A 25,150-nucleotide genomic window follows, 5' to 3' on the forward strand; every position below is an offset into this window, starting at 1 on the left:
CACAGCTGTCAGTGAGGAGCAAGATATCGGTCCCTTTCCACTTCTAATACCCCGCATCGAACGATAGGTGCGCAAAGCCACACTTGCACATTTGGAGTTCTGATAATACAGCTTACCTAAAAGTGCTTTATCTCGTAACGATAACATGCCTCGTCCTTGCAGACCGTTTAACTTCGGTAATAAACATTAAATGTTGAAAGTTTAACTTCAGTATTCACTACAGCAGCTCCGTGACCGCTACAGCGACACCTGTCGGTGACACAAATGTAACTATTCTGGAAATAAAATGTTTCGTTATTAAAAAAAAAAAAAAAACTCCATGTCTTCCTGTGCATTTATGTGAAAACCGCATCGTGCTACTGTCTATTCTTTTCGAATTATTGAATTTTCACTTTTTCTGTTACTTTTGGATCATCTGGTATATATATATATATATATATATATATATATATATATATATATACCAGATGATCCAAAATTAATTTCAATAATTCAATAATTCAATAATTCAATTTATATATATCATCATCATCATCATCATCATCAAATTCCTGCCATGTACCATAATATTATAGTACTACATGAAAAAAATTACATCATTACTAACTTCCTACCTACAATTTTCCTCCAAATCAGTCTCTTACTTGTCAAGACTCCAACATTATCAGATCTTATATTTCTATCGTCTAAGTCACTTTGTACCGTATCAATCCACCTACATCTTGGTCTTCCTCTGGGTCGTTTCCCTGTCAACCAGGCAGAGAACACTTGTTTTGCTAATCTTTCTTCGCCGATTCTGCTTAAGTGACCATACCACCTGAGATTAGCTCTGCTAGCGCATTCCTGAATGTTGACAATGTCAAGTTCTTTCCTAATATCCTCGTTTTTAATATGATATTGCCATTGATGCCATCTGTTCACGCCTCTAATCTTTCTCAGCACTCTCATATCTGCGGTCTCTAGTCTTTGATCAAGTGTTTTACTTCTGACCCAGCTCTCAGATCCATCAGTTAAAACTGGTTTGAACACTGTCTTGTATATAGCTAATTTAGTGTTCCGACTAATTTCTCTCTTATTCCATATGAATTTATTCAATTGACTTCCCACCATACCAGCTTTGCTGATTCTGTTGTCTATTTCTATATTTAATTTACCATCTTCAGTAAAAATCGTGCCTAAGTAGCTGAAATGTTTTACTTGTTCCACAGGTTCTCCATTCACAACACAGTTGACATTTTCAATGATTCTGCCTAATTTCATTGTCTTTGTCTTTTTATTGCTGACCTTCATACCATATATATTACAACAGCTATTCAATTTAGTCAGAGAATCTTGCAGACTTGTAGAGGATTTATTTAGAAGTATAACATCATCCACATAAAGCAAAGAGCTGACATTAACATCTCCAATTTTGATATCAGGTTTAATACCACTTTCCTTCATAATGTGATCCATATAGATAATGAATAACAGAGGGGATAATGTACATCCTTGTCTCACACTAGATTTAACATTAAATCATCTTCCTGTACTTCCTTCAATTCTAATTGCTGACTTACAACTCAAATAAAGACTAAGTATTGCTTGATATAATTCTCCATCGACACCATATAACTGCAGCGTATTGAATAGCTTCTCTCGGCACCTTGTATATGCCTTTTCCAAATCGATAAAACTTAAATATAGATCTCTGTTATATTCCCATGCTTTCTCGACTATTTGTCGTAAAGTGAAGATCTGATCCTGACAGCCTCTATTTGGCCAGAATCAAGCTTGTTCTTCATCAAGATTTTCTTCCACAATTCTTCTCAACCGTTTTTCATGTATACTTGCATAGATCTTGCCAGGAACACTCAGGAAAAAATAAAAAAATAAATTTAAAAAAAAATATATATATATGTAATAAATTTTATATATATGTAATAAATTTTTTAACTTGAGTATACTGGATATTAGGGTTACCAAGTAATTTTATAAGCTTGGTTATTTAACTCCTAACCAAGTATGCAAACAATTAAGTTTGCGCCTGAAACATAGTTCAAGTCTAAAGATGGTACAAGACCATGGCAACTCATTGTAAAGGTGGGTAAAGCTCTGATCACTATTCTTAGTATTTTCCCATAATGTAAAGCACATGTAGCTACTCACTGAGGAGACCTCAAAAAAGGTTGAAACCGGTCTTGGTAGGGACCCCACCCATAATGTATTGCAGTATACATCTTTTAGTGAGATGTGCTTTACATTATGGGAAAATACTAAGAATAGTGATCAGAGCTTTACCCACCTTTACAATGAGTTGCCATGGTCTTGTACCATCTTTAGACTTAAACTATGTTTCAGGCGCAAACTTAATTGTTTGCATACTTGGGATTTGGAGTTAAATAACCAAGCTTATAAAATACTTGGTAACCCTAATATATAAAGATACCAAGTAATTTATTAAACTTGGTTTTAATCCTTTTTTTCCCAAGTAAGCAAACAGACACGTAACTCAAGTTTGCGCCTGCACGTAGTGAAAGTCCGGGAAAACTCGGTGTAAAGGTGGCATAAGCTCTGATCACTTTCCTTAGTATTTCTTTCTAATGCAAAGCACATTTTCTTGCGGAGATGTATGATGCTATGCATTAAAGGCAAGGGCCACTACCCATACTGGTTTATACCTTAATTGAAGTCTCGTCAGTGGGAGCCAGGTCCAAAAATGCCAAGGTTTAAGTAATACAGAGCTTACAGATTTTACTCAGGATAAGAGTAAGATGTAGAAATTTTTTTAACTTGGGTATAATATGTTAAAGATACCAAGTAATCTATTAAACTTGGTTTGAATCCTTTTTTTTTTTCAAGTAAGCAAACAAACAAGTAAGATATATGTCTCGGGGATCCCTCGCGCTACCGAGCACTTCCTCTAGGTTGCGGATGTGGAGAAACCCTGACTACCCGTTAGATATCAGCTCTTAATATATTGAATAAAGAGGGGTGGACCAGTGGTTTTGAGACTGGCGATACCATGTGAAAATATTGACATTAACCAATTCGCACTGAACCAGCGTCCTGAATTTATTACCTAACCTTCCAAGAGGAATCAAACAGAAATAAAATGGTCTTCATTCCCAGGAGGAAAGATTGTTACTACCTATGGTAGCAGGCAGTTAAATATGAAGGCAGAGGGTACTGAGAATGCTCGGGTAACCAGGTCATGCTGCCATTGCAAACTAGACCTTGGAACTTTAAACTGCAGGACTCTGAGCAGTGAAGTACAGATAACCGAGTTAACTGAAGAGCTAAAGCGACTAAAATAGGATATTCTCGGACTGTGTGAAGTTAGATGTAATGGTGATGAAATTCCTCAATTTAAAAACGGAGACATACTCTATTATAGAGGCCTAGATGAGGAAAGAATCAGTGGAGTTGGATTCTTTGATCAACAAAAAATTAAAGAACAGCATAATAGAATTTGACAGTATATTTGGTGGAATAGCAAGTAGTTGTTCAAGTCTCAAAAAGATTCACTCTTAAGATCATCGAAGTCTATGCACCAACAATAAGTCATACTGATGAAGAAATTGAAACCTTCTTATACCAGTGTCATAAAAGTCTGGTGATAAGTGTGCAATCAGATTTTGCAAGCACATTCATAATTAATAATGTGGCTGCTGTGTCCTGATTAAAATTATTCTTATGAAAGAAATTTGACAAAAAAATAAAATTATCCACTTCAAGCGTATTTCAATTTGAGTTTCGGGATACTTCGTGACAAGTGCAGATTTTACGTGTACAAGCAATGATTATTATTATTAAATTGAGCTATGTTTTGTGATATTTGTGTAAACACTTCGCGGGAAAGTCAGACATGTGTTTCGTTTCTTCACAGTATGCTAAATTTGTACAGACGGCAATCTTCTGCTCGAGCTATCTCAAATTAAATAGAAACCGTCTTTACACAACCTAAGAAATATTTTGGAAGATAAATTGTTATTTGCGTTTTCTCATTTAGCGCTTCTGGTATTACGTAAACGCTTTCAAACAACTGTGTGGTTGATATCACTACATGGTCTAGGTATAATTTTATTCGCTTTAAAAGAGAAACATCATGAGGTAGTTCTGTGATGCCTCCACAAAATTAAAACTTTCCAACCTTGGGACATGCTCAAACAAAACTCAAACCAAAAGATTCCAGTAATGAATTTGAGTTAAAAACAACGTTAACTCCATACAAGATAATTCATTCAGTGTAGATATCTTACCATAAAAGCTTTCAAAAGTACTAGGACGTTGATAACAGTACATCGTTTAGGTAGAACGTTATTCACTTTAAAAGAAAAGCATCATGATGTAGAACTATCATGTAACCTAACAACAACCAACCACAGAGACTAAATAAGGGGGATGAATTTAATTATGTTTAATAAGAGAGGAAATAAAACATACATTAAAACTACGCTAGAAAACGATGCTGTCGTATATGATGTCAACAGCTGTCTTCAAAAACGAAATGGAACTATCATATGATCTCACTACAGCCAACCACAAGACAAGACAGGTTAGTCAGAGAGGTCAAGAAGGGGATGAATTTACTTACTTTTTGGTAAGGGAGCAGATAAACCACCCATTAAAACTACGCTAGAAACGATACTGTCACATGATATAAATGACACCGTCTGATGACCTCAATACTTACACGATGTCATACCAACTAACCTCAAAACGGGACGAGCTTTTTACCTTTATAATAGCATCTTCTTCACTCGATTGAGGTATCTGAGTTCATACTGATTACTGCGTAGTTGGACTGTTGAATAGACAAAGTGCCTTATTCAGTTTATCAGAATATTTCTAGAACTTTTCCAGCAACAATTATGAGACTAAATTGTTATATTTTCTACTTTCTTCGGCTGTTACTTTTCTTGATTTGATTATCGGTATAATTTTAATGCATTTCTGATATAAGGTATTCCTCGTAAACTGTTATTGTGAATTTGGAGTACTCACTGAAACGTTCGTTTTTAAGAGTAAGTTAATAATCATCTTCACTTCAAACACTTCGTTAATTAAGTCTATTATATCCCCTCTTCCTCTTATTCAATGATTCGTTTTCATGAAATTCCTGATACTAGTTGTACATTCACGTCAAGACATTATGACGACGAACAAGAACTTTCTTTTCTTACTCGTCTTCACTTTGCCAGCACATCAGGTACGGTATGTCTTACTTCTTCATTTTGTCTCTTCTGAATATCGTAAAAAATATAAGTATTTTTAATTTATTCTAAATGTCTCCTCAATATTTTCTCCTTTACTTGTTTTTATTAATTTCTCATCATAACAGTCGTAACACCGAGTTGTTGTCTCATTGCTTAAAATCTATCACACTTAATCCTATCAGTCTACAATTTAATCCCCCCCCCACTCAAAGTCGTAACTATTCTTCTTCATGTGTATGTAGTTTAGAACTTAGGAATTGCCTCTGGCTGGAGCCAATTCCCTTGTCTAACTAACTGGCTTTCTGTCACACGGATCTTTGAACATGTATTTGTGTTAACGACTGCGCATCAGAAATCGCGAAAGGAATCGTTCGTCTTTCTTAAATAGGAGAGAGAAATGCTGAGAGAACACAGAAATATCTGAAAATTTCTGATCTAAGTCAAGCAACGTTTGTAATTTACTATTAGACAGTCGTGGCTACTTTTACTTCGAATGTCACACAGGTTTTTATGAGAAGTGCATTGGTAAGACAGAATCAGACAAGTTATTTAACAAATAAAAGAAGTTATTCATTCTAAAATCAAGTTAGTTACAAGGATTAATACCACACTTATCAAAATATCAGGTTCTAACTTCACTCAACTAAATGACATGGAAACAATGTAAATCACGTGTCTAGTTCACCACTCTATTAATTAAACATTTCTCACTTAAGCTTAATGACAAAGAAAATAATTACACTCTCATATAAATCAGACACGTGGACAGACTTTACACACTTTACATTAATTTAACTCAGATTATATATCTTATTAGGCTTAACTAAAACTTATGCATACAATTCGTTCTTCAATATATAACATTATCTAATTCCTCATAACTCTGCAAACTACTTCGCAATTATTTTCAACAAAACGGCTTTCCTTCTTTACTACTGTTCTTTATGCTAACAACAATAAAATCGGCAATCTTTTTCATTTATTTTACATTTAGGAAGGTCCTATACAAAAGTCTTACTTGCTACTTTGTCATCCAATTCATTACACAAGATCCTAGAGATCGTTGACTCTTCCTCCACTTTCCTGATAATTTCACACACGTGCACCTTTTTAAGACTTCGATGATACTTCACACGTGGAGATCGCCAAGGAATTTAGCAGTGGCAACTCTGGAGTATACCGTCACTGCTATTACGAAACTTCTATCATCGTAGGGCATCGGTTGGCGGGATATAGATCCCCATCCTTGGAACTGCAGGATGCACTGGACTCTTCCTTGGGGCGAGAGCAGGAACAGAAAACCAGAACAGCAAGCCTAGCCTCTTTTACTTCGATTCAATCCCCTTTCGTTCAGCTCTCCCAACCTTGGAACTCTTACAGATTTAATCTCCTGGATTTTCTTGAAGGGATGTTCTCAGCCATCTGGCAGTCGCTAAGTCAAATCGGGAAACCCCGAACTTCGCTGATGTTCGCAAGTTCTTACACGGTCTTCGGGTCTTCATGTTAATCCCATCAGAGTTAATTCTTTTTCTGTACAATTTTCTTATTACAATTTATTCCAATAATTTTTTTAGATTTATTAAAGCAAAATTGAGTTAAGTATTAATCAAATTACAAGTATATTAAATTAATTTTATTTCCAAGTAAAATCGGTATAGAAGAAACTTTATTCTAAAATCCTTCTATACAAGTTTACTCTCTCTAAAAAAATTTTCTAAAAAAAAAAATTTAAAACCTCTTGCCTGCATATTTTCTGGAGAAAACCATGACTACAATTGTTTTTTCCTTTTCAGTTTTCCTCTTGACCTCACATTGTACCGCGTTTCCATATAAGCTCTACTTTCATGATTACACCTATTCCCCTTGTTATCTTCTAACGTAATGAATCTTAATAAATTTCCATTAAACCTATTCACAAAGCTTACATGACCAGTTAGCAAATGTGCAGCATTTGTAACAATAGCTATGCTCCAAACTAACAATCCTCCCACTGCTCTTGTTATCATGAAAAGAAAACAGAGGAAGTTGGTATAATTAAACTGCTGCTGGGTTTGTACATAAACTCCAAAATTTCTTTGCTTGTTCCACCTCGATTTTTTATCCGGAACTTCTGGATCTTTTAAGTCTCTCAATGATGTTTACTGCTATTGTTCCCTGAATACTTTCTCCTAATTTTCTTCCATTTGACTTGGTCATTTACCAGCCAGACGCTTGATATGTAGTAGGCCTCCGATTGACTGTTTCGGATGCTGAAACTATTGAATTTTGGATGCTGAAACTATTGAAGAACCAGTTTGGTTATTTTGATATTCTTCATTTCTACGTTCAGTCAGTTCGGTTGGCACGACCTTATTTTCATTCTGCATTCTCTCTTCACGTAGTTTCTTAACTCTATTCCTAAAATTATGGTTCCCTTTTCTTGACCATTTATTAACCATTAGGAACATCTCTTTGCTGGATAAGTCGCAAGAGAACTTGTACCTCTCGAGAAAGTTAGTTCCTAAAATAATTTGTGTACTTGAGCGAGATGTCTTAGGGAGGACCAATTGCTCTTGTCAAACACACAAATTAAACTCTGTTAAGAATACGTTAACTCTCATTTTCTTAGTGGCATAATCTCGGATGTTGTAACTTATTCGACTCATATCTACCATTTCCGTTGGAAGGTCTCTTGTTTCTGAAACAGTTGCCAGCCATGTGCCCATATTTGTTGGACACAAAACATTTGATAGACTCCCTTCTGTCTTTTACCTCATTATTTCTCTCTGTTTGAGGTGGAGTTAATTCAGAGGTGTTGGCTGTCATTGAAGCCAACTGTTGTATAGCATCATCAAGTCAGTCCATCATTGACTGTTGAAGCCTTTCTACCTCCTGATTTATTATATTAGTCAGGTGGTATTATATTGCACTTCCTCCATGTTTGTAGGTGCTACTTCTTTCTGGATGTTCATTTTAATGTCAGTCACATGATTAAAGTGCCTGATCTTTCTCTTTCTCCCTCATTTTCTTTTTGATCTTTGGTTTGCTTCCCCTTTCCTCTGCTCGAGTCCTTTTCACTCTTACTTTCGCAAGAGGAATCATTTCCCTTTTCATCACGTTAATTTGGCTGTTCCTAGAAGCGGGATGAATGTCTCCAAGTCTCTCTTCTCTCTCCTTCACCGTGAGGAAACAATCCTCAAGATTCGTGATTTTCTTTTTGTATGCAGTCTCTTTCAGTTCTGCCTTGACCTCTAACCTAAACTGATAAAACACTGCCCAGTCGAGGTGAGGTTTATCCTCATTAGAGATTCTTAGACTGTGGGCAATTGTCAGTAACTTATTGTAGTAATCTGTCACATTCTCTTTTTTTCTCCTGAGCACATCTCTGTAATTTTCAGAGATTTGGGACAAGACGTTTTGCTCTGGAGAATTAGGAAATCACGGTTTTCTTAAACGTCGATTATTCTAAAGTATCCTTGAGTATTGGGGATGAATACAAGAAGCTTTTTTCCTTTGCGACCAGATTGCTTAGGAGCAAGATAAGTAGTTGGAAGTCTGATCTCCTTCCTACCATTCTAGTTCTTCGACGAAGCTAAAAAACGCTAAATGTCGTCACTTTCTTCCCCAGAAAATTGCGAAATGACAAGTTGAGGATTAATATTTCGAAAAAATTCTATGTTATCAATTGTTCATTGTTAGTTTGGCCTGTACTTTAAATTTCACATTCCATGTCAAAATTCAATTTCTTAAAGTTAAAAAAAATCGTTACCAAAACTATCTCATATAATCCACAATTTCACGAATTAATTAACGTGGATTAATCCTGTAAGTGTCTCCATTGTAAAAATTATGATTTGTTAATATCTTATTGTATACTTGATTCGAAATGTAAATTCAATATTTTTTTTACTTTCTTATTTATTTTATTTATGTTATTTTACCTTAACTTAACGTAACAGTTGTAATTCCATGTTGTTGTCTTGTTGCTTGAAATAATCTGTCAGACTTAACCCTATCAGTCTACAATTTAATTCCTGCCCTCTCAAGGTCGTACCTATTCTGCTTCATGTGTACGTAGTTTAGAACTCAGAAATTGCCTCTGGCTGGAGCCAATTCCCTTGTCTAACTATCTGGCTTTCTCTCACACTGATCTTTGCAAATTTATTTGTATTAACGATTGCGCCATCAGAGATCGTGTAAGGCTTCTTTCCTAAATAAGTGAGAGAAATGCTGAGCGGAACAGAGAAATATCTCAAAAATTCTGACCTAAGTCAAGCAACATTTGAAACTTACTATTAGTCAGTCGTGGCTCCTTTTACTTTGAAGGTCACACAGGTTCTATCACACAGATATTTTAAAAGTAGCACGAATATATTTTTATTATTACAAAACATCAAAGGTTGATAATAAATATTTGCACTACAATAAAGTTCGAGAGATTGAACAATATTATTGCATAATTTCTTTTCTTCTGTGGGTAAAATGTCACTCGTATAATTATAGCAGATTTTCTTTTGGGAAAAATGATAAGAAAATAATCATTTGCACTTTCATTCGAAAACACAAAGAAAGAACATTATAAATTCACCTAACGAAAAAGAAAATCTGCATATTTTTCTTCTGTTGTTAATTGGTTTTTTCTTGGAGTAGAAAGAAGAAATTAATGCACATATTTCTATTGTCAATGCAAGAGTGTAAAAATCTGTAAATTGATTTCATTATAGCTGATAGAGAATTCATGCCAGAAAAAATATTTATGTAAGAGTCGTAACATCAGCAGATATAACGACATTTTCTTCAAGTTTAGATACGTGGCATTATTGAAGTCAAACGTTTGCTACTATTTTACACTAAACAGCATGAGCATGTTCCCGAAGTGATTTACATTTGTAACAATTGCCTGCAGATTTATTAGGTCTATTCCCCACCTCAACTCAAAAAATAAATGATTATGTAACAGATATGTGCTTTTTCTCTTAAAAAATTCAAGTCCTTGTTTTTCAAGATAATTGTATCAAATAATTTTAGAATTTTTCGATAATAAAAGTGAAGCTGATCACTATAACTAAAGATATCATTTTTGGCATAAATACTTGATCAGCCTGTAAAAGAAAGTCAGTTTTTCTGTGTTAAGATCTCTGAACAACTGAAAACGAAACAAAAAAATTCTTGCTTGAGGCAGTTTAGTATGACTTCTCGGAAACTTTCTCTCTTGTGTTTCTCAAAAGCATTAGAGTAATCTAAGACGTTCAGCCTTTCCTACAGCTAAGAGGATTATTGTGCAGCATTTCTAAGACATATTTCTGAAATAGCAACCAGCAGCTATTGAAGTAGTAATATTTAGAATTTATGTTTTTTTTTAAAAAAAAAGAAACAACAAAAAACTGAACTTGCTTTTGTGTGGTATGTATAAACAGTTTTACATATGGAAAATATAGCATAGTATTTGTAAATCTTAGAATAATTTCAGCAGACCACTGAACAGCTGATTTCAGATGCAAAGAAAGAGTACAGAATTAGAAGCTTCGAATATACAACAATATTATTGCTTTATTTCTTTTGTGAAAACGGTAAACTGAAATAAGTGATTTTGAATACTGTCTGAAAGCTTTCAAACCAGTAGAAATGTAAAGTAGTTATGTAACTGAATTCCAAGAGAGGAGAGGATGGTGGGAAGTTGCAGTAAAAAGTTTTAAATATGAGCATAAATTTTGAGTCATTCCATACAGGATATCGTTCCTGTTATATTTTCAACATGTCTACAGTGGTTAAGCACTGGATATTATAGTAATGTGCATCCTAAAAAAAAAATCTGTTGAAATTTTAAGCAAAAGAAGAAGGCGAAGGGTCTCTGATAGAATACCATTGGATATAAATTTTTGACTAAAAAAGACAATTGGAAACCAAGTAATGCAGTTTATAACCATTTGTTGTTCATTAAAAAAAATCGTTCCTAAAATTGAAATGTGACGATCCATATAAAGGTAGTTTGCAAAGAAATAAATCAAAATATCATATTTATATCACTAAATGTGATTTTAAAATATAAATATTTGACAATATATGTTAAATGCAAACAAACATTTGAAAATTCGCGAAAAAAATCTATATTTTCAGTAAAGTGAAGGAAATTTACTATTACTAAAATATATTTATTTCAAAGGATGATCTGTGGCCATTTCAGGATTGATTATTTATTTTGGCAGATGTGAAACTCGTTTTTGCTTTTGGAAAGCGAAAATAAATAAATTGTGTAGCAAAAAAAAAGATCAATATCCTAATACAGTAAAGGAAATTCCAAGTAACACAGTACATGAAAAGTGGAGTGACACAAAAGTCACTCTACCACAGTTAATCTGCTAATGGTTCTAAAATCGCCGTAAAGCGATTAACGACGGCGGAGGGTAAATACTTGATAAAAGGTAGAAAGCTGATGAAGTTTTGATCAAAGAAAAATGCTGGGGGTGATCTGGCTATTTCATCCACCTCAACTAGTAGGAGGGATTAAGGGCTATAGTTAATTTGTGAGCGGAGCCTTGCACGTTTTGTATGAAGGATGACAGCTGCTTCATGGTTAGGGGACCATAGGTGAGGGGAAGTTCTCCCTCAGCTTCATACTCTTCTAAGTCGTCGTGGGGAAGTACAGTTTCGCATCGTTTGGAAACAAACTCACTCTGTTCCTCCGTTTCTGGCTGAGGTTTTGAATTAATGGGAACCAAGGTTAGTGATTCTGGTTGTTGCGTCCTAATGTGACCCTCTTCATGACAGAAGAAGCACTGTGATGAGAAGGATAAGTAGAAAGTGTAGGTTATTCCATTTATGTCCGTGTTGATTAATTTTGGGAGGTCGTATAGTGCGTCGTTGTTTGAAAAGTGCATTGATGCCTGTCTTCGGAAGCTTTTCACATGGGTGAATTCGGGCCAATTCCTGGCTGTTGACAGTGTGCGTATTTTTCCTGTCACAAAACCGTATCGTGATAATATGGATCTGATGAGTTGACGGGGAATTTCAGGGGGAACGTTTGATACTGTTACTTTTGTTGGGGCCAGAGCAATTGGGGCTGCTTCGAAATGTTGATCGCCTGTATCGATGCCTTTTTGCAGTACCGGTTTGTGCCCATGAAATGTGGCTGAAATACACCTGCACAGTACCAGCTACGGAGTAGGCATGAGTGATGTTTTTTTCGGATAAACGTTTGCCGATCGCCGTCAGATACTCTTCTAGTGCTATGTTTTCTTTGGTGATGAAAATAACAATTCCAAAACAATAGATTTTTTTTAATTTTTAATTTAATTTTTTATTTTATTTAACTTGTTAAAATCTACGTTAGAAGGTAGGTAACAAAAGGACTATTTACACATTATAAGCATATAAGTATATATATTACAGAGAAAGAAAAATTTTCCTTTCGAATATACAATAGAAAAATGCAATAAATGAATCAACATTACTGTTCAGTTGCACTCTTAGTTATTGTTCAGATAAATTGTACAGTCGTCGGCAATCCAGAAGAGGATACCAGTTGAATTCCACTCCTCTATGAAATTTGCGACAGTTCTTGTTTCTTTGTAGTAATCAAGTTCCAGTGAAAGCCTGCTTTGTAGTTTCCGACATAAGCTATATATGAGGGTTTGTGTCGATTCGGTGATGGATGGGTGCTGGTTATTTCTTGTTTGTTTTAGGTAGAAGCTGAAGATGACGGCCTTAGCGCAAATGAAGAGGAAATTACATATTCTGTGTGTTTTTTTTTCTTCTTCTGTGGACTAAATTCCAGTAGTCTTCTTGGCTGTGGGCATAGTTACAGGTGCTAGAGGCAATATTCAGGGCATAGGTGATCATCGCTTTGTTAGCAGGACAGGTTAGATATGTGTGTTCCAAAGTAGATACCTGAAACTTCGCAGAATAGACACAGATCCGTTTTTCTAAGTTGAAATTAGTAGAGCTTAGAAGGGGATTAGCAATATGTTATGCAATAGTCTCCACTGTATGTCGGAATCTGGTTCGGCACACTTGAATTTATATGGAAGATCCCACTGAAATCTGGGTGGTATGTTCAGCTTTGTGGGCATCTCTGCTGCACTGTTCTGTAGATTGTGCTCCTTTAAAAGAGTCATATCTGGTGCCTCCCAGCATAATGAGGTAATTGAATCTGACACCAGACTCTTCTCTGGGTTCGATTATATTGACCTTATCAGGACAAGGATCAATGCCCGGCCCACTCGAGCCCGCACAGGTCGATGGAGTAGTGACCACTCAAACTATAGTGTTGGCTGCCACTACAGTGAGACATTGTCTCATATAGTCCAGTGTTGCTCCCGCACCCATGGGGTCCAAGTGCGGAGGCATGACGCCGTGGTCTCCATTCCGAACAACCGCTTTAAGAACAAAGGTTTGGGAGACTGCGGTGGAACCACATTGTAGATCTTTCGCGGGTTTGCGTAATCCAGACTTAGGTGATTAAAAGAGATGGTGACGTTTGAGGGGTTGGATCAGGGCGCCCACTAGTCCATGATGATAAAGTAAACTATTATAAGAATAACCAAGATCTAGTTAGTAAGATACGGCAGGAGCATGGGACAACTCCGAGGATTACCAGAGCCATAATCTCTTTACATGCCGTACGGAGAGCAGATAGCTACAAGCACTTAAAACAGCTTGGGCTTATGCAGTAGGATATAAAAGTTCTTTCCTTGAAAGTTCTTTCCCAGGGCACACTGGTGGCATGTATTTGCCACCGGAGAATCACTACAATGATAACTAAAACAGGCATAGGGTAAAACTCTTGTGGAGGCTTATGCCTATATCAAGTCTGGACGTGATGTAAGAGTAGTACGGTGTAGCACAAGGATCTTGGTCCACAAGTGCTTGGTCCACTGTTATTCAAGCTGTACATTAATAATATTGGAAAGGATTTGACAAGCGACATACAGCTATTTGCTGATGATGCAAAGATATGTAGGATAATCAGGAATACTGCTGATATGCAGTACTTGCAGAATGATTTGAATAGGCTGGAATTGTGGCATGGGAAAATGGGTGTCAGTTTAATGTGAGTAAATCTGAAGTCATTCACTTCGGCATGATTAGATATCCACTGTCGTATTATATTGGTTTTATTAGGCTAGAAGAAATTGATGAGTATAAGGATCTTGCAGTGTTAATAGATAGGAAGTCGAAGTTCAGGGCCATGTGGCAACGATTGCAAATACAACTCAAAAGATAATTGCAATGCTGAAACAAACCTTTAAATGTAAAGATTAGAATGCTATTTTGCCTCTTTACAAGGTCTTGATAAGACCTGACTTGGACTATTGTGCGCAGGTCTGGTCTCCTGGTTTCTGTTGTGATTCTGATATATTGGAGAAAGTACAAAGGAGAGTGTTGCAAATGATATCAGGTTTCTGGAATACTGATTATGAAGACAGATTGAGAATTTGTGGACTTCATATATAGCAAACAGGAGAACGAGGGGTGATATGATTGAGTCTTATGTCGTGACATTCTCTTCTTCATGTTCGAATCCGCCATCTTGTTATAAGTCACTTTCATCAAAAAAAACACTAATTGTAAATTGATCACCAATCCAAGGGTAGGGAAATTTCTATTATACTGTGCCACTCTATCCTTAGATTAGTCTATATAAAATAGCAGGATCAATTCATAGTTAGTTAGCAGTCTCCTCATTTATTCTGGCCGAAGTATTTGTTTTCCACTTGGGATTCCCGCAAGATTTGAATTTTTATGAACGGTGCAATAAAAAGGAATTCAGGCAAACACAATAATTAGATTAACAAAATAAAACATTTAATATAAGCTATATAACACATACATAAATTCTACTTCTAATTTTAAACAATAGAATCAAGTTAAACATTAGGTCAAGTCAATCACATTAGTTCAATCTTTCAAACTTTCACCTACACTTTCTCAGTTTCTGAGTCACAAAGTTCCTACACTTAATTAAATATAATGGAACTTCCTATCTAATCAGTTTCCACGCATTTCTTAGCCATGCTATACGCTTAAAAAACACCGCAGGCACTAATAGCTGTAAATATCTCTCAAGCAATTTTTATTTTCAATTCTCAATCTCGAAGAATTGCCACAGCTAAAGTTAGGTTAAACGTAGCGTAACTAACACTCAATTCTTCATGCATTGAAATAAATCAATATGACAGTCCTTACCAGAAATAGTTCTTAGTACATCAATTACGTTGTGAGTATACTTTCAAAATATATTTATTACACTTAAGAACACATCTATAAGACTTCTCCACAGTTATAACTAAAACACTATTAATCGCGCTTCACAACTCTAGATATCAACTGTAGGGTACTTTAATTATCCTTGTTACCACTCATTACCAACTAAACACTGTGCAGTTCTCCTTAGGGCAAATTAGAAATAAGTCGCAATTCTAGACTGACTGGATTTATTCAGAATTCTTCACTGAACGTCCAGTTTTTTATATTATCCGATTACGGCATTAATTTCTTTTTATTATTACTGCTCACTTCACCTTCAGCTAACTATAAGATTCATTTCGTCTTTGCTCGCTTATAAATATTATCCCTTTTAACTTCTGCCCTTGAGAACCTTTCATTTACTTCCACCTCTCTAGTTTATACCCTTGCTTCTTTTCGCTTCCAAAATTCCGTCCCAACTCCCCTTGTTACCTTTTATTTTTTTTGTTATCGAAGCTCACGCTCTGTTCCACTCGCGCTCGTTTACTTCATACGTTTCCATGACAACAAATAAACGTAAACATTTTCGTTAATGTTACATAAGGCTATACCACTACATTGAGTTAATAAAACACAATAAATAGAATATTAGAGCTACTTAATCAATTCTTTCATTTCGTATGCAGATAACTATAATAATATTCACGTTACAATATATATATAAGTTACAATAAATTATAGACATATTATTGTTTAATTAATTAATATCTGATTAAATTCAGAATAAATACTTAAATAATAATTCTTAAATAAGGATTAATAAATAACTTTTATACAAGTCATGATTAATATATAATAAACAATGTTAAATGTGAATGAAAAAACAAAATACACAACATAGTTTCATTCACAGTTTAACACTTACAATTCTAAAAGAGTCATACAGGATTTCAATTTTGATGGAATTTTTCAATATATGGAGGGTGGGGAAAGAACTAGAGGGCGTCCTTGGAATCTGAGAATGAGGGCTGCCAAGAAGGGTGTGAGGGCTAGATTTTTCTCTCAGCGGGTGGTGCGTGATTCGAATGGATTGCCTGTGGATGTTATGAGTACAAGAAGTGTGAATGAATTCAAGAATAAGTATGATAGCTGGTGTGTGTGTGTGTGTGTGTGTGTGTGTGTGTGTGTGTGTGTGTAGTATGTGGTCTCCCTCGATGAGTCTTTGATTCCCTGGAGGTCTCTCTTAATAATAATAATAATAATAATAATAATAATAATAATAATAATAATAATAATAATAATAATAATAATAATAACATAAATGCATAAAATGATTGAATTTTACGTCTATATATTGTTATTATTTTGTTTAGATTTCATGATGTTTAGAATTCATGGATTATGATATTTTTAAAGATGTCTAGAAACTCAGCGAAAAAAAAATGAATGCATTAATTTTAAGAAGAGTTAAAATCCTGGAGGAAGTAATGTATCAAAACTGTCACTTATTTTCATGTTGTCAGTGACGGGACATAAATTGTTCTTATCTTTTTAATATAGTTAAGAAAATATTGCATTTATATTAAAGAAAGTTCTGGTAATTTATATCAAAGAAATTTTCCCATGAAAATTTTCGCAAAAAATTTATTTTATTTTTTAAATGCGCTGATTAATTTTCATGTTTTTAAATTAAGTTCTTGGCACGAATGATCATCATGTTGTAGTCAGATATGGGCTTCCCATCTTTGAAATTGATGAATTTCTTGGTGATGTCTAATAGGTCCGTCATGAAATCTTCGCTGTCTTCAGAAGGGATTTTGGAAGGCCAATCACAGAAATACTGTAGAGTTCCTAAAAGAAAGAAAATATTTAAATGAAATGAAAAAGTCAAAATATATAAAGCATTATGTGATATTTCCTTCGTTAAGTTGTAGCCAATTGGGGTTTTTGTAAGTGTTTTTCTTTCCACAAACTAAGAAAATAAGCTCAAGAAGACACTCGATTAAGATTTTGGTGATCTCGATGCATTGCGCGAATAGAATCTGAATCGGGCAGTTTATTTAGTGGATCGTATAATGTAGGAAAATCTCTAGCGATCTCCTCGAACTCCAGAAATAAGTCCTGTAAGAGTAACGAATAAAATGAAGAGCCAAACATCAAAGAGGAGTGTGTAAATCACATTTTGAGGCTGAATAGAATCCAAATCTTTCTTGGATTCCTTACGTTCAGTTTTTGTAATAAATGTATTCGAGTATGTGGACTAGTATATTTAAATAAATTAAATAATTTTAACATAGTTAATATGCTCAAGAGGACTGGAGATTAAGATTGAAGTTCAACTAATAGTTGTGCTTGAAATCGCAATGTAATAGTGCGTAGTATTACTACAGTGTAATAAGAAAGTCAGCTTTCATTGGGATAATGTACTGAGCAAACATAACCAAGAACAATAAAGCTTCTATTTGCAATTGAAGAATTGCTAATTACAGTGCATTTTTTATCTCTTGAAGATCACATATAAAAAGTTGATAGCGTTCTTCTATTTCTGATTTATTTTTGCTTAGAATTAAAAAACAATCATTTTAATTTATATAGAACTTAGAGAACTTTGAAAGAGCTATTTTATCTTCACTCTGATGAAATATCTTCGACGCTTAAACTTGAAATCAGGTTTTCCTTTTTAATACTTCACGTAGTGAAACCAAATTTCAACGAATTAATTTAGACACATTTTAGTATAGTAATATTGGACATGAACGATTAGAAAAACGCGTGAAAAAATATAAGTACGATATATTTCTGTATATGGAAATCGGAGTGTTTCGCAAAACTTCCAATATCAGGTCATCTGGGACCACTGAGTAGAATTTCAATTTAAAAGTGGAAGAACTAATGCAAATATTTTGTTTAATTTCTTCAACTACATGAAGAACACGATTCAAGTTCTTCATGTAGGTGAAGAACAGAAACCGGTTCTAATTTTTTTACTATATCATTCACGTAAGATAGAGTAAAAACATTAGGACCGGTTTCTGTCTATAGAGCATGGTAGTGTAGGAAACTCAGTAATATCTAGAACTTAAATATTACTTTTGGGAGTATGAAGCTTCATTTTTGAGGTATTATGACAAAAACCTGAAAACAAACCAGGTGAAGCAAACCCAATCTCTGTTACACATAACTGTTGAGACGATACTTTTTTCTGTCAGACCGCTGTATCCAAACACGACCACGAGATTTGAGGAGTGTGCTTTTGTTTTCTGATTCGTCATTCCATATGTACCTCTCTAAACAGCTACCCAATCATAGCGAGCTCTTCAAGTTGAATTCGAGCTTTATTTTGAATGATGTTTCTCTTATATGAATTAACTATGATCAGAGAGGATGTGTTCAGTATATAATGTTCTGGCTCAAACTACAATAGAAAATCTACTATAGCATGACAGTACCAACCGCTTTAAAGCATTTTCTGTACATTTTTTCTACGTTTGACCGCTTGAGTGTTTCTTGCATTCATTTTTATCTCAAGATTTTCATAGTTTGAATGACGTTAGTCATAGCTCATTTGGGATACCACATTGCGACAATCGACCAATTGTAGCAGTTGTAATGTATGATAATTCTTCGGAAGCCAATTAACTCCAAATCAGATAATCATTTTTAGTATTGTACGTATAGTAACTTAACACGCACACCCTCACTGCTGCGTCACATGTTCGCATTGATGTGCAGTATTCGAGAGAAATACGGGTCAGCATTATTTTTAAGATAAGTGTAATTTCCTAGGTACTCAAGGATTTTTTAATTAATAATAAGGTGTGCTTGTTTTATATTTCAGTGACTTAAAAACAGTGACCTTGCTTACCTAGATATTCGTCTTCATCTTTAAATGTATAAGACTTTTTCATATCCTCACATCTAATCAATGAAAAGCCAGCCTCGTCCAACATCTTTTTGTAGATTGCAGTCCTTTGCTGTGTATTCATATACTGAGTTTCTGGAATGCATCTATTCATATCCTGAAATGACAGAATTATCAACTTGAAATTATAATATTAAACCACATGAACTGTAACTTATACGATTGTTCAGTAGTAGGCTATTCAAATAATCGTCATTTCAACAAAAGGATCATCTCACACACTGTTCGCATTATTGGGGTATTCGAATGATTTTGTGCCTTAGAGAAACTTTCAACGGGTTCTTTTAATGATGTAATCTTAGTCTCATAGTAATAGTGGCTAATTAATAAAGCATGAAGACCGATGAAGGCACACTGATGTAACTTAAAACAAATTAAACTTACTAAGGGAATATTAACGCTCATACAAAGAACATCGTGATAAAAATATCCATTGCTTTTCTGAGACTTTCTTTCCTTAGAATTTTCTAAGAAATTCTTAGGAAATAGAGTGCAGTTAGTTCAGCTGTATACTGAAGAGAAAATGGCCAAAAGGATAGGTGTAATTGTTACCAGTTGATTCGTTTTGCCTCTTATGGGGCAAGGAAAATATCCAGGAATGTCAGAAATCGACAGTAAGAGACAAACGATATTTTGAACGTTTCTTGGAAGGGACAGAAAAGAATAAATAATTTCAGATTATTCAGGTGAAGGTTTTTTAAGATAAGTTAAGGACAATTAGGTAAGAGAAAAGAACTGAGGTAACAGGCGACTCAGAAGATAAAAGGTTTCGGAACCTACTAAGTGCCTATTGGCATTTGTTGTTCCCGCTCGATATCAGAATGTAAATGGACGGTGTTGAACAAATTGCCTGTGTCCTTCTAAGGATAGGCCATCGGAAATCTTTCATTCATGACTTTGGCTGACCGAGCTGTTCGAGGACAAGATGAACAGAATAAACGAGTCAGCTTCCAATGCAAACTGTTGGAAGTAGTAGAACAAATGGAAGAGAAAGAAGAGGAATTAGCAGGATACGATTTCAAATAAGTGGTGTCCTTATTTTTGTTAGGTCGGTAGCACGACATAGTGATCACCCCTTATTCAAATGGCAGAAAGAGGCAGTCACTTCAATGATAGTGTGACATGTGACACAGCCAAAATGCACCTGCCCTGTGCTCTTACACTGTAAGGTTAACTCAGAAGTCTTCGAAGATGCTTTTTTGGTTCGAATCCCATGCGGCAAGCGAAACATCTTTATAATTTCCTTTAAAAAAAAAGAAAACCTCAATGTGAATTTGCCTTCTCATAGGACAGTGGCAGTGTGTTTTCACAGAAAAATCAATTTTTCATCCTGAAAACAGGCACATCGCTCAGAGGAAAACACACGCATTTAACGGGTGTATTATACGTCTCTAGCTTTAGTTGCTACATGCACAATCCTAAATAATGACGAAAAGAACAACATCTGTAGTATTTTTATTCTGCAAATCTTGAGTAATTTTAAGGAGTAAATCTTTCCCAATTTGAGTGTAATGGTATGTTAGCCGATAGACTAGATTAGAAATGTTAGTTTTCGAAAATTCTAGAGAGAGAGAGAGAGAGAGAGAGAGAGAGAGAGAGAGAGAGAGAGAGAGAGAGAGGTCAAAGTAGTTGCTTAAGAGCATCAGGTTTTAACCCTTTCTGCCCTAGTGATTCCAATTGATCACTAGGGCAGAAAGGGTTAAAACCTCCATATTATGGGGAATGATTCCAATTCTGAAACGATTCATTGAAAATGACTCATCTCATTTTCAATGATTCATTGAAAATGAAATTTCCATGAATCATTGAAAAAAAATACATTTTCATTTTCTGAAAAATGAAAATGTATTTTTCAGAAAAATACTTGATATCCTTGCTTTTTTAGACCTAAAGACAAAATAAATAGAAAGAAAATTTTTTTTCACTTGTAAAAAAAAATTCAGGTCAGAAAGGGTTAATGGCTTGGATTCCACTCAAAGAGCCATTAAAGAAGCAGGAATTGAAGAAAATAGATAGAGTACCTGACGAAAGCAAAACTAAATTGGTATTTTTTCTACCCTTTCCTCCTGGCTTAGGGCAGATAACGCAAACCCTTGCATAATTTTTTTTTTGCATTGCATTACCCCATGCAATGATCGAGAAACACTAGGGACGACATGTATCTTAGTTTGGTTAGAGAATCGCGAACACTCAATGTGTGACTCCACAACTATCAAAAGTATAGTTTTTCTTGCTGAGACAACGAAGATATTGCTGCAAAGAAATCAAAATAAGAAGTCTAGCATGCTCTTATAAGTGAAATCCTAGACCTGGTGGAAGTTTAGAACAGAAAGCTTCCTTTCAATCCCATAGTAATCCCATTGGCTATAGAGGACAGTTAAACTTGAATCCGAGGCATTTATAAAATGCGAACATGGCCTTATGGGGAATTCGCGTCTTTTAACAAGTGTCATACTAATGGAACTCCGATGACGAACTTGCATTATCGTAACGCCCGCTTCCTCTTTATTTTTGAAACTTAAGCTTCATATATTTAAGGATGAAGAAATGATCGAGTTTGGCGTCCTTTTAATGCATTAGCTTAATCAGCACACTCTGTGGATTATACAGAGCACAGTATTGTGGTGAATTGCACTCATTTATATACATCTAGTATTGACAAGCAAAACTAACCTTTTTTGTTTTGCTTCTTCTTGTTTTCAAAGATAGCACTTTATTGTTCCTTTTTAAATTTTCATAAATTATTGCATCTATTTTACTGTTCATAGAAGACATTTTCCTTTAGATGCTCGCTCCATCGGCTATTTTTCGTAAGACATCAAAAACATCAAATATAGGTGTGTGAGTACCAAATAATATTGCCATTTCTCCCCCTGGCGCTAACAATGAGAAAACATTGGCAAATGCTTCTGAAGAGTTCCTTAACCAGTTGAAACAGTACACAGAGAATATCTTCGTAAATTGGCCTTCCCATTCTGGAAGAAAAGAGTTCCTGAAACAAAGTTAATAACAGAAATATTAATCAGCGTTACACGGGTCATTTTTTAATACTGTCAGAAATTAAGTAAATAAATTCATGTTAAGAATGAAATTAAAATTAAAATTAAAATAATATTAAACAGTTATTAAAAATTTTAAATGACAAAGGTTGGCCAAGTGGTCGATGTATCCGTTTTCCAAACAATGTCTTTATTTGAAAAAGTTCCATGTTTAGTCTTTAGCAGGGTTTCGGGACTGTAATTTGAATCATTTAAGCACTGCTGGGTTTTTTTATTTTTATTTTTATTTTAAATAACGAGAGTAAATTCATGCATTGTCGTGAGCAAACAATGACCACTACAGGAATTAATGTTTTCGATTTTTTTAAAACAAAACTCATATAGAAATAATACGAGTGGATACCTCTTTTGTTGATTAGGTCAAAAAACATCACATTTTAGAGAAAATAGTTGATTTGTTCGTGTGTCCTAAACAGTCTTGTCAATGAGGTTATTTATTTGTTTAATACATTTTTATTTAAACCATGTTTAGAATATTACTTAATGGTTAAAGAAGTCTAGAAATAAAAATACCTTTCTCTTATTTAGGAAAGAAATCAGTGTATTTTGCAAAATATCTTTAACTGTAATAAAGAATACCATATTTAGAGCCAGTTTTGTTCCAAAATGAGTCAATAAAATACTGCAGCCTCTTAGATAGGATGGTCTTGATGTTCTTCAATTCTAATCAAGTCAGAACGGCCGATCTGTCCAAAATAGCAAAGATGTCATCTTGTCATCAACTAACTGCAAGGGATGGATTACCACCTATTTCCTTATCAGGTATCTGCCAACTACCCTACTCATTTCATTATTTCTATTTTGGATGGTCTGGCAGAATGCCTTGAATAGAATTGAAAAAAAAAAAATCAAGATTATGTTACATTTTTGAAATCCGACAAATCTGTCCTTCTCACACTATTGACACTAGGTACAGAGTTCTCTGGAGCCAGATAAAACTTCTTCAGTTAAGCAAGTTCAAATTCGATTGAAATTATTATTTCATTGAAATATATGAAAAAACGCTACCAAATCGTCCGAAAACCTCAACTGATCAGTTGCACCAACATCCAAGTTTTGGAAGTGATCTCCATTAATTTGTTCATGTATTTTTTAAAAGTAATAATTATTTAAACTTTTTTTGTACACAACTTTCTAAAACTGTTCCTTTAAACTATAATAGTGTAATATCATACTCTTCAGCTGCGACCGAGACACGAGCTAATATACGCATCATTTATGACTCGTTGTTGCGATTCATCTGATTTTAACGATATACCTAACTGATGATGTCCATGTAACATTGAGTGAAATCTACTGAAGTTTTTCCATAAATTCTATGTAATCTTTGTTACATGGGTAGGCCGTTAAATTTATTTTAATACAGCAATGCTGGTAAAGAAAAATAAACAGCACATAAGAAAAAGCAAGGAAAAAAATGAAATTAGAAATTGCCGATCATGTAATAATTTAGTCATCCTCGTTATCAGTTTTTTCATATGTACTCTCAATGGATGAATTCTACTATAGCAGTGCTACCTCATTAAATTTACATTATTATTAATCTGCTTAAAATGTTCTATCCAAATTAATCAGTTGTCAGCACTGCAATATTGACTCATATTATGTTTCTGTCTCTTAGGGTAGTTTTGATTGCATCAATTCCCTACAACGTAGACCTGCGTGTTTTTCCTGACATCCTGGCATCAAATACTCATTTTGCTAACCTTTCCTCTTTCACTCTGTTTCCTCTTTCGCCATATTACTTTAGATTAGTTCTACTCATACACTGAATGCTGAATTGTAGAAACAAATGATTCAACATCTGAATAGAAATTGTTCACTGAATAAGCTAAAAAAGAATTACAATACTATATACTATGGTATATAGTACAAGGAAAATGAAATACAGGAAGATGAGTAAAGAGATGGTGTGATCGGAGAATATTCCTGCCCTCTTCAGCGATCACTTTTAAAGTGGATGTGGGAAATGACTCCAAAAGAGATCAGATAATAAAAAAAAAATAAAATTAAAAAATAATAATAAGAAGAAGAAGAAGAAGAAAAAGAAGTGAACTGATATTGATACACCAATCTGATACTCCGGTTTAATAATAACAAGTTGTTCAATTTCTGTAAAAATTTCGTAAAAAAGCTTTTTATTTATTGTTTCAAGCTTGAAATCACGTTAGAAAAACACAACAAACAAAATTATGTTATTGTGATAATACTGCAAGCATGAGTAATAATTAAAACACTTACCTGTTTTCTATGTCTGCCACATGATAGTCGATCTCCTTCAAAAAATTTTCCTTGTTTGCAAGTTCGATCATACTCTTTAGAATATCAATGGCTACTATTTTCTTTAATTTTTTACAGCCTGGCAATAACAGATGTTTGGTGGTATTCCCAGTTCCACAGCCAACATCCATCACCATTTCATTTTCAGTCCATTCCAACTTTGGAAGAACATCTTGAAAAAATTCCTTTGCATCTATGAATTGAAAGGTCTGATGATACCTTTTGTACAATTCTGCATCTGGATTCATCACGAAGCTATGCTATAAACGAAAAGTAGTTAAATAAGTCGATCATTGAAAGTTTGAAGCTCATATTGTATGTTAAAAGAAAGCAAACCCGGATAGGGTATTATGTTGTAAAATCAAATAAAACAGTCATCATATTTGCAGTTCAAATATACAGCGAAAACATCACACAAGAACTCTTAAACCAGTGGCTGCGAAACACGTGGTATTCAAAAAACCAATCATTTCTTTGTAAAGAATAATTTTTATTATTATTTTTTATTGTAATCCCATCCACAGTAC

At 34.4% G+C, this 25,150-nt stretch overlaps 1 protein-coding gene across 1 annotated transcript in view; it reads right to left on the minus strand.

Annotated features, from left to right (window-relative positions):
- The window catches only part of LOC150105099 (4-vinylphenol methyltransferase 2-like), a 39,710-nt gene extending 14,839 nt beyond the window's left edge, over positions 1-24,871 (minus strand). Inside the window, exons 1-3 of the mRNA XM_090395115.1 lie at positions 24,585-24,871; positions 22,147-22,276; positions 19,228-19,381 (exon numbers count right to left, since the gene is read on the minus strand). Of these exons, the coding sequence (XP_090251241.1) occupies positions 19,228-19,381; positions 22,147-22,276; positions 24,585-24,871 (571 nt within the window). The remainder of the gene's footprint in view (positions 1-19,227; positions 19,382-22,146; positions 22,277-24,584) is intronic.
- Between the last annotated feature and the right edge of the window lie 279 nt (positions 24,872-25,150).

Source organism: Typopeltis vanoorti, chromosome 7 (genome assembly GCF_054136105.1).
Source record: "Typopeltis vanoorti isolate ZY-2024b chromosome 7, IOZ_Tvanoo_1.0, whole genome shotgun sequence".
NCBI classification, from domain to species: Eukaryota; Metazoa; Arthropoda; class Arachnida; order Uropygi; family Thelyphonidae; genus Typopeltis; species Typopeltis vanoorti.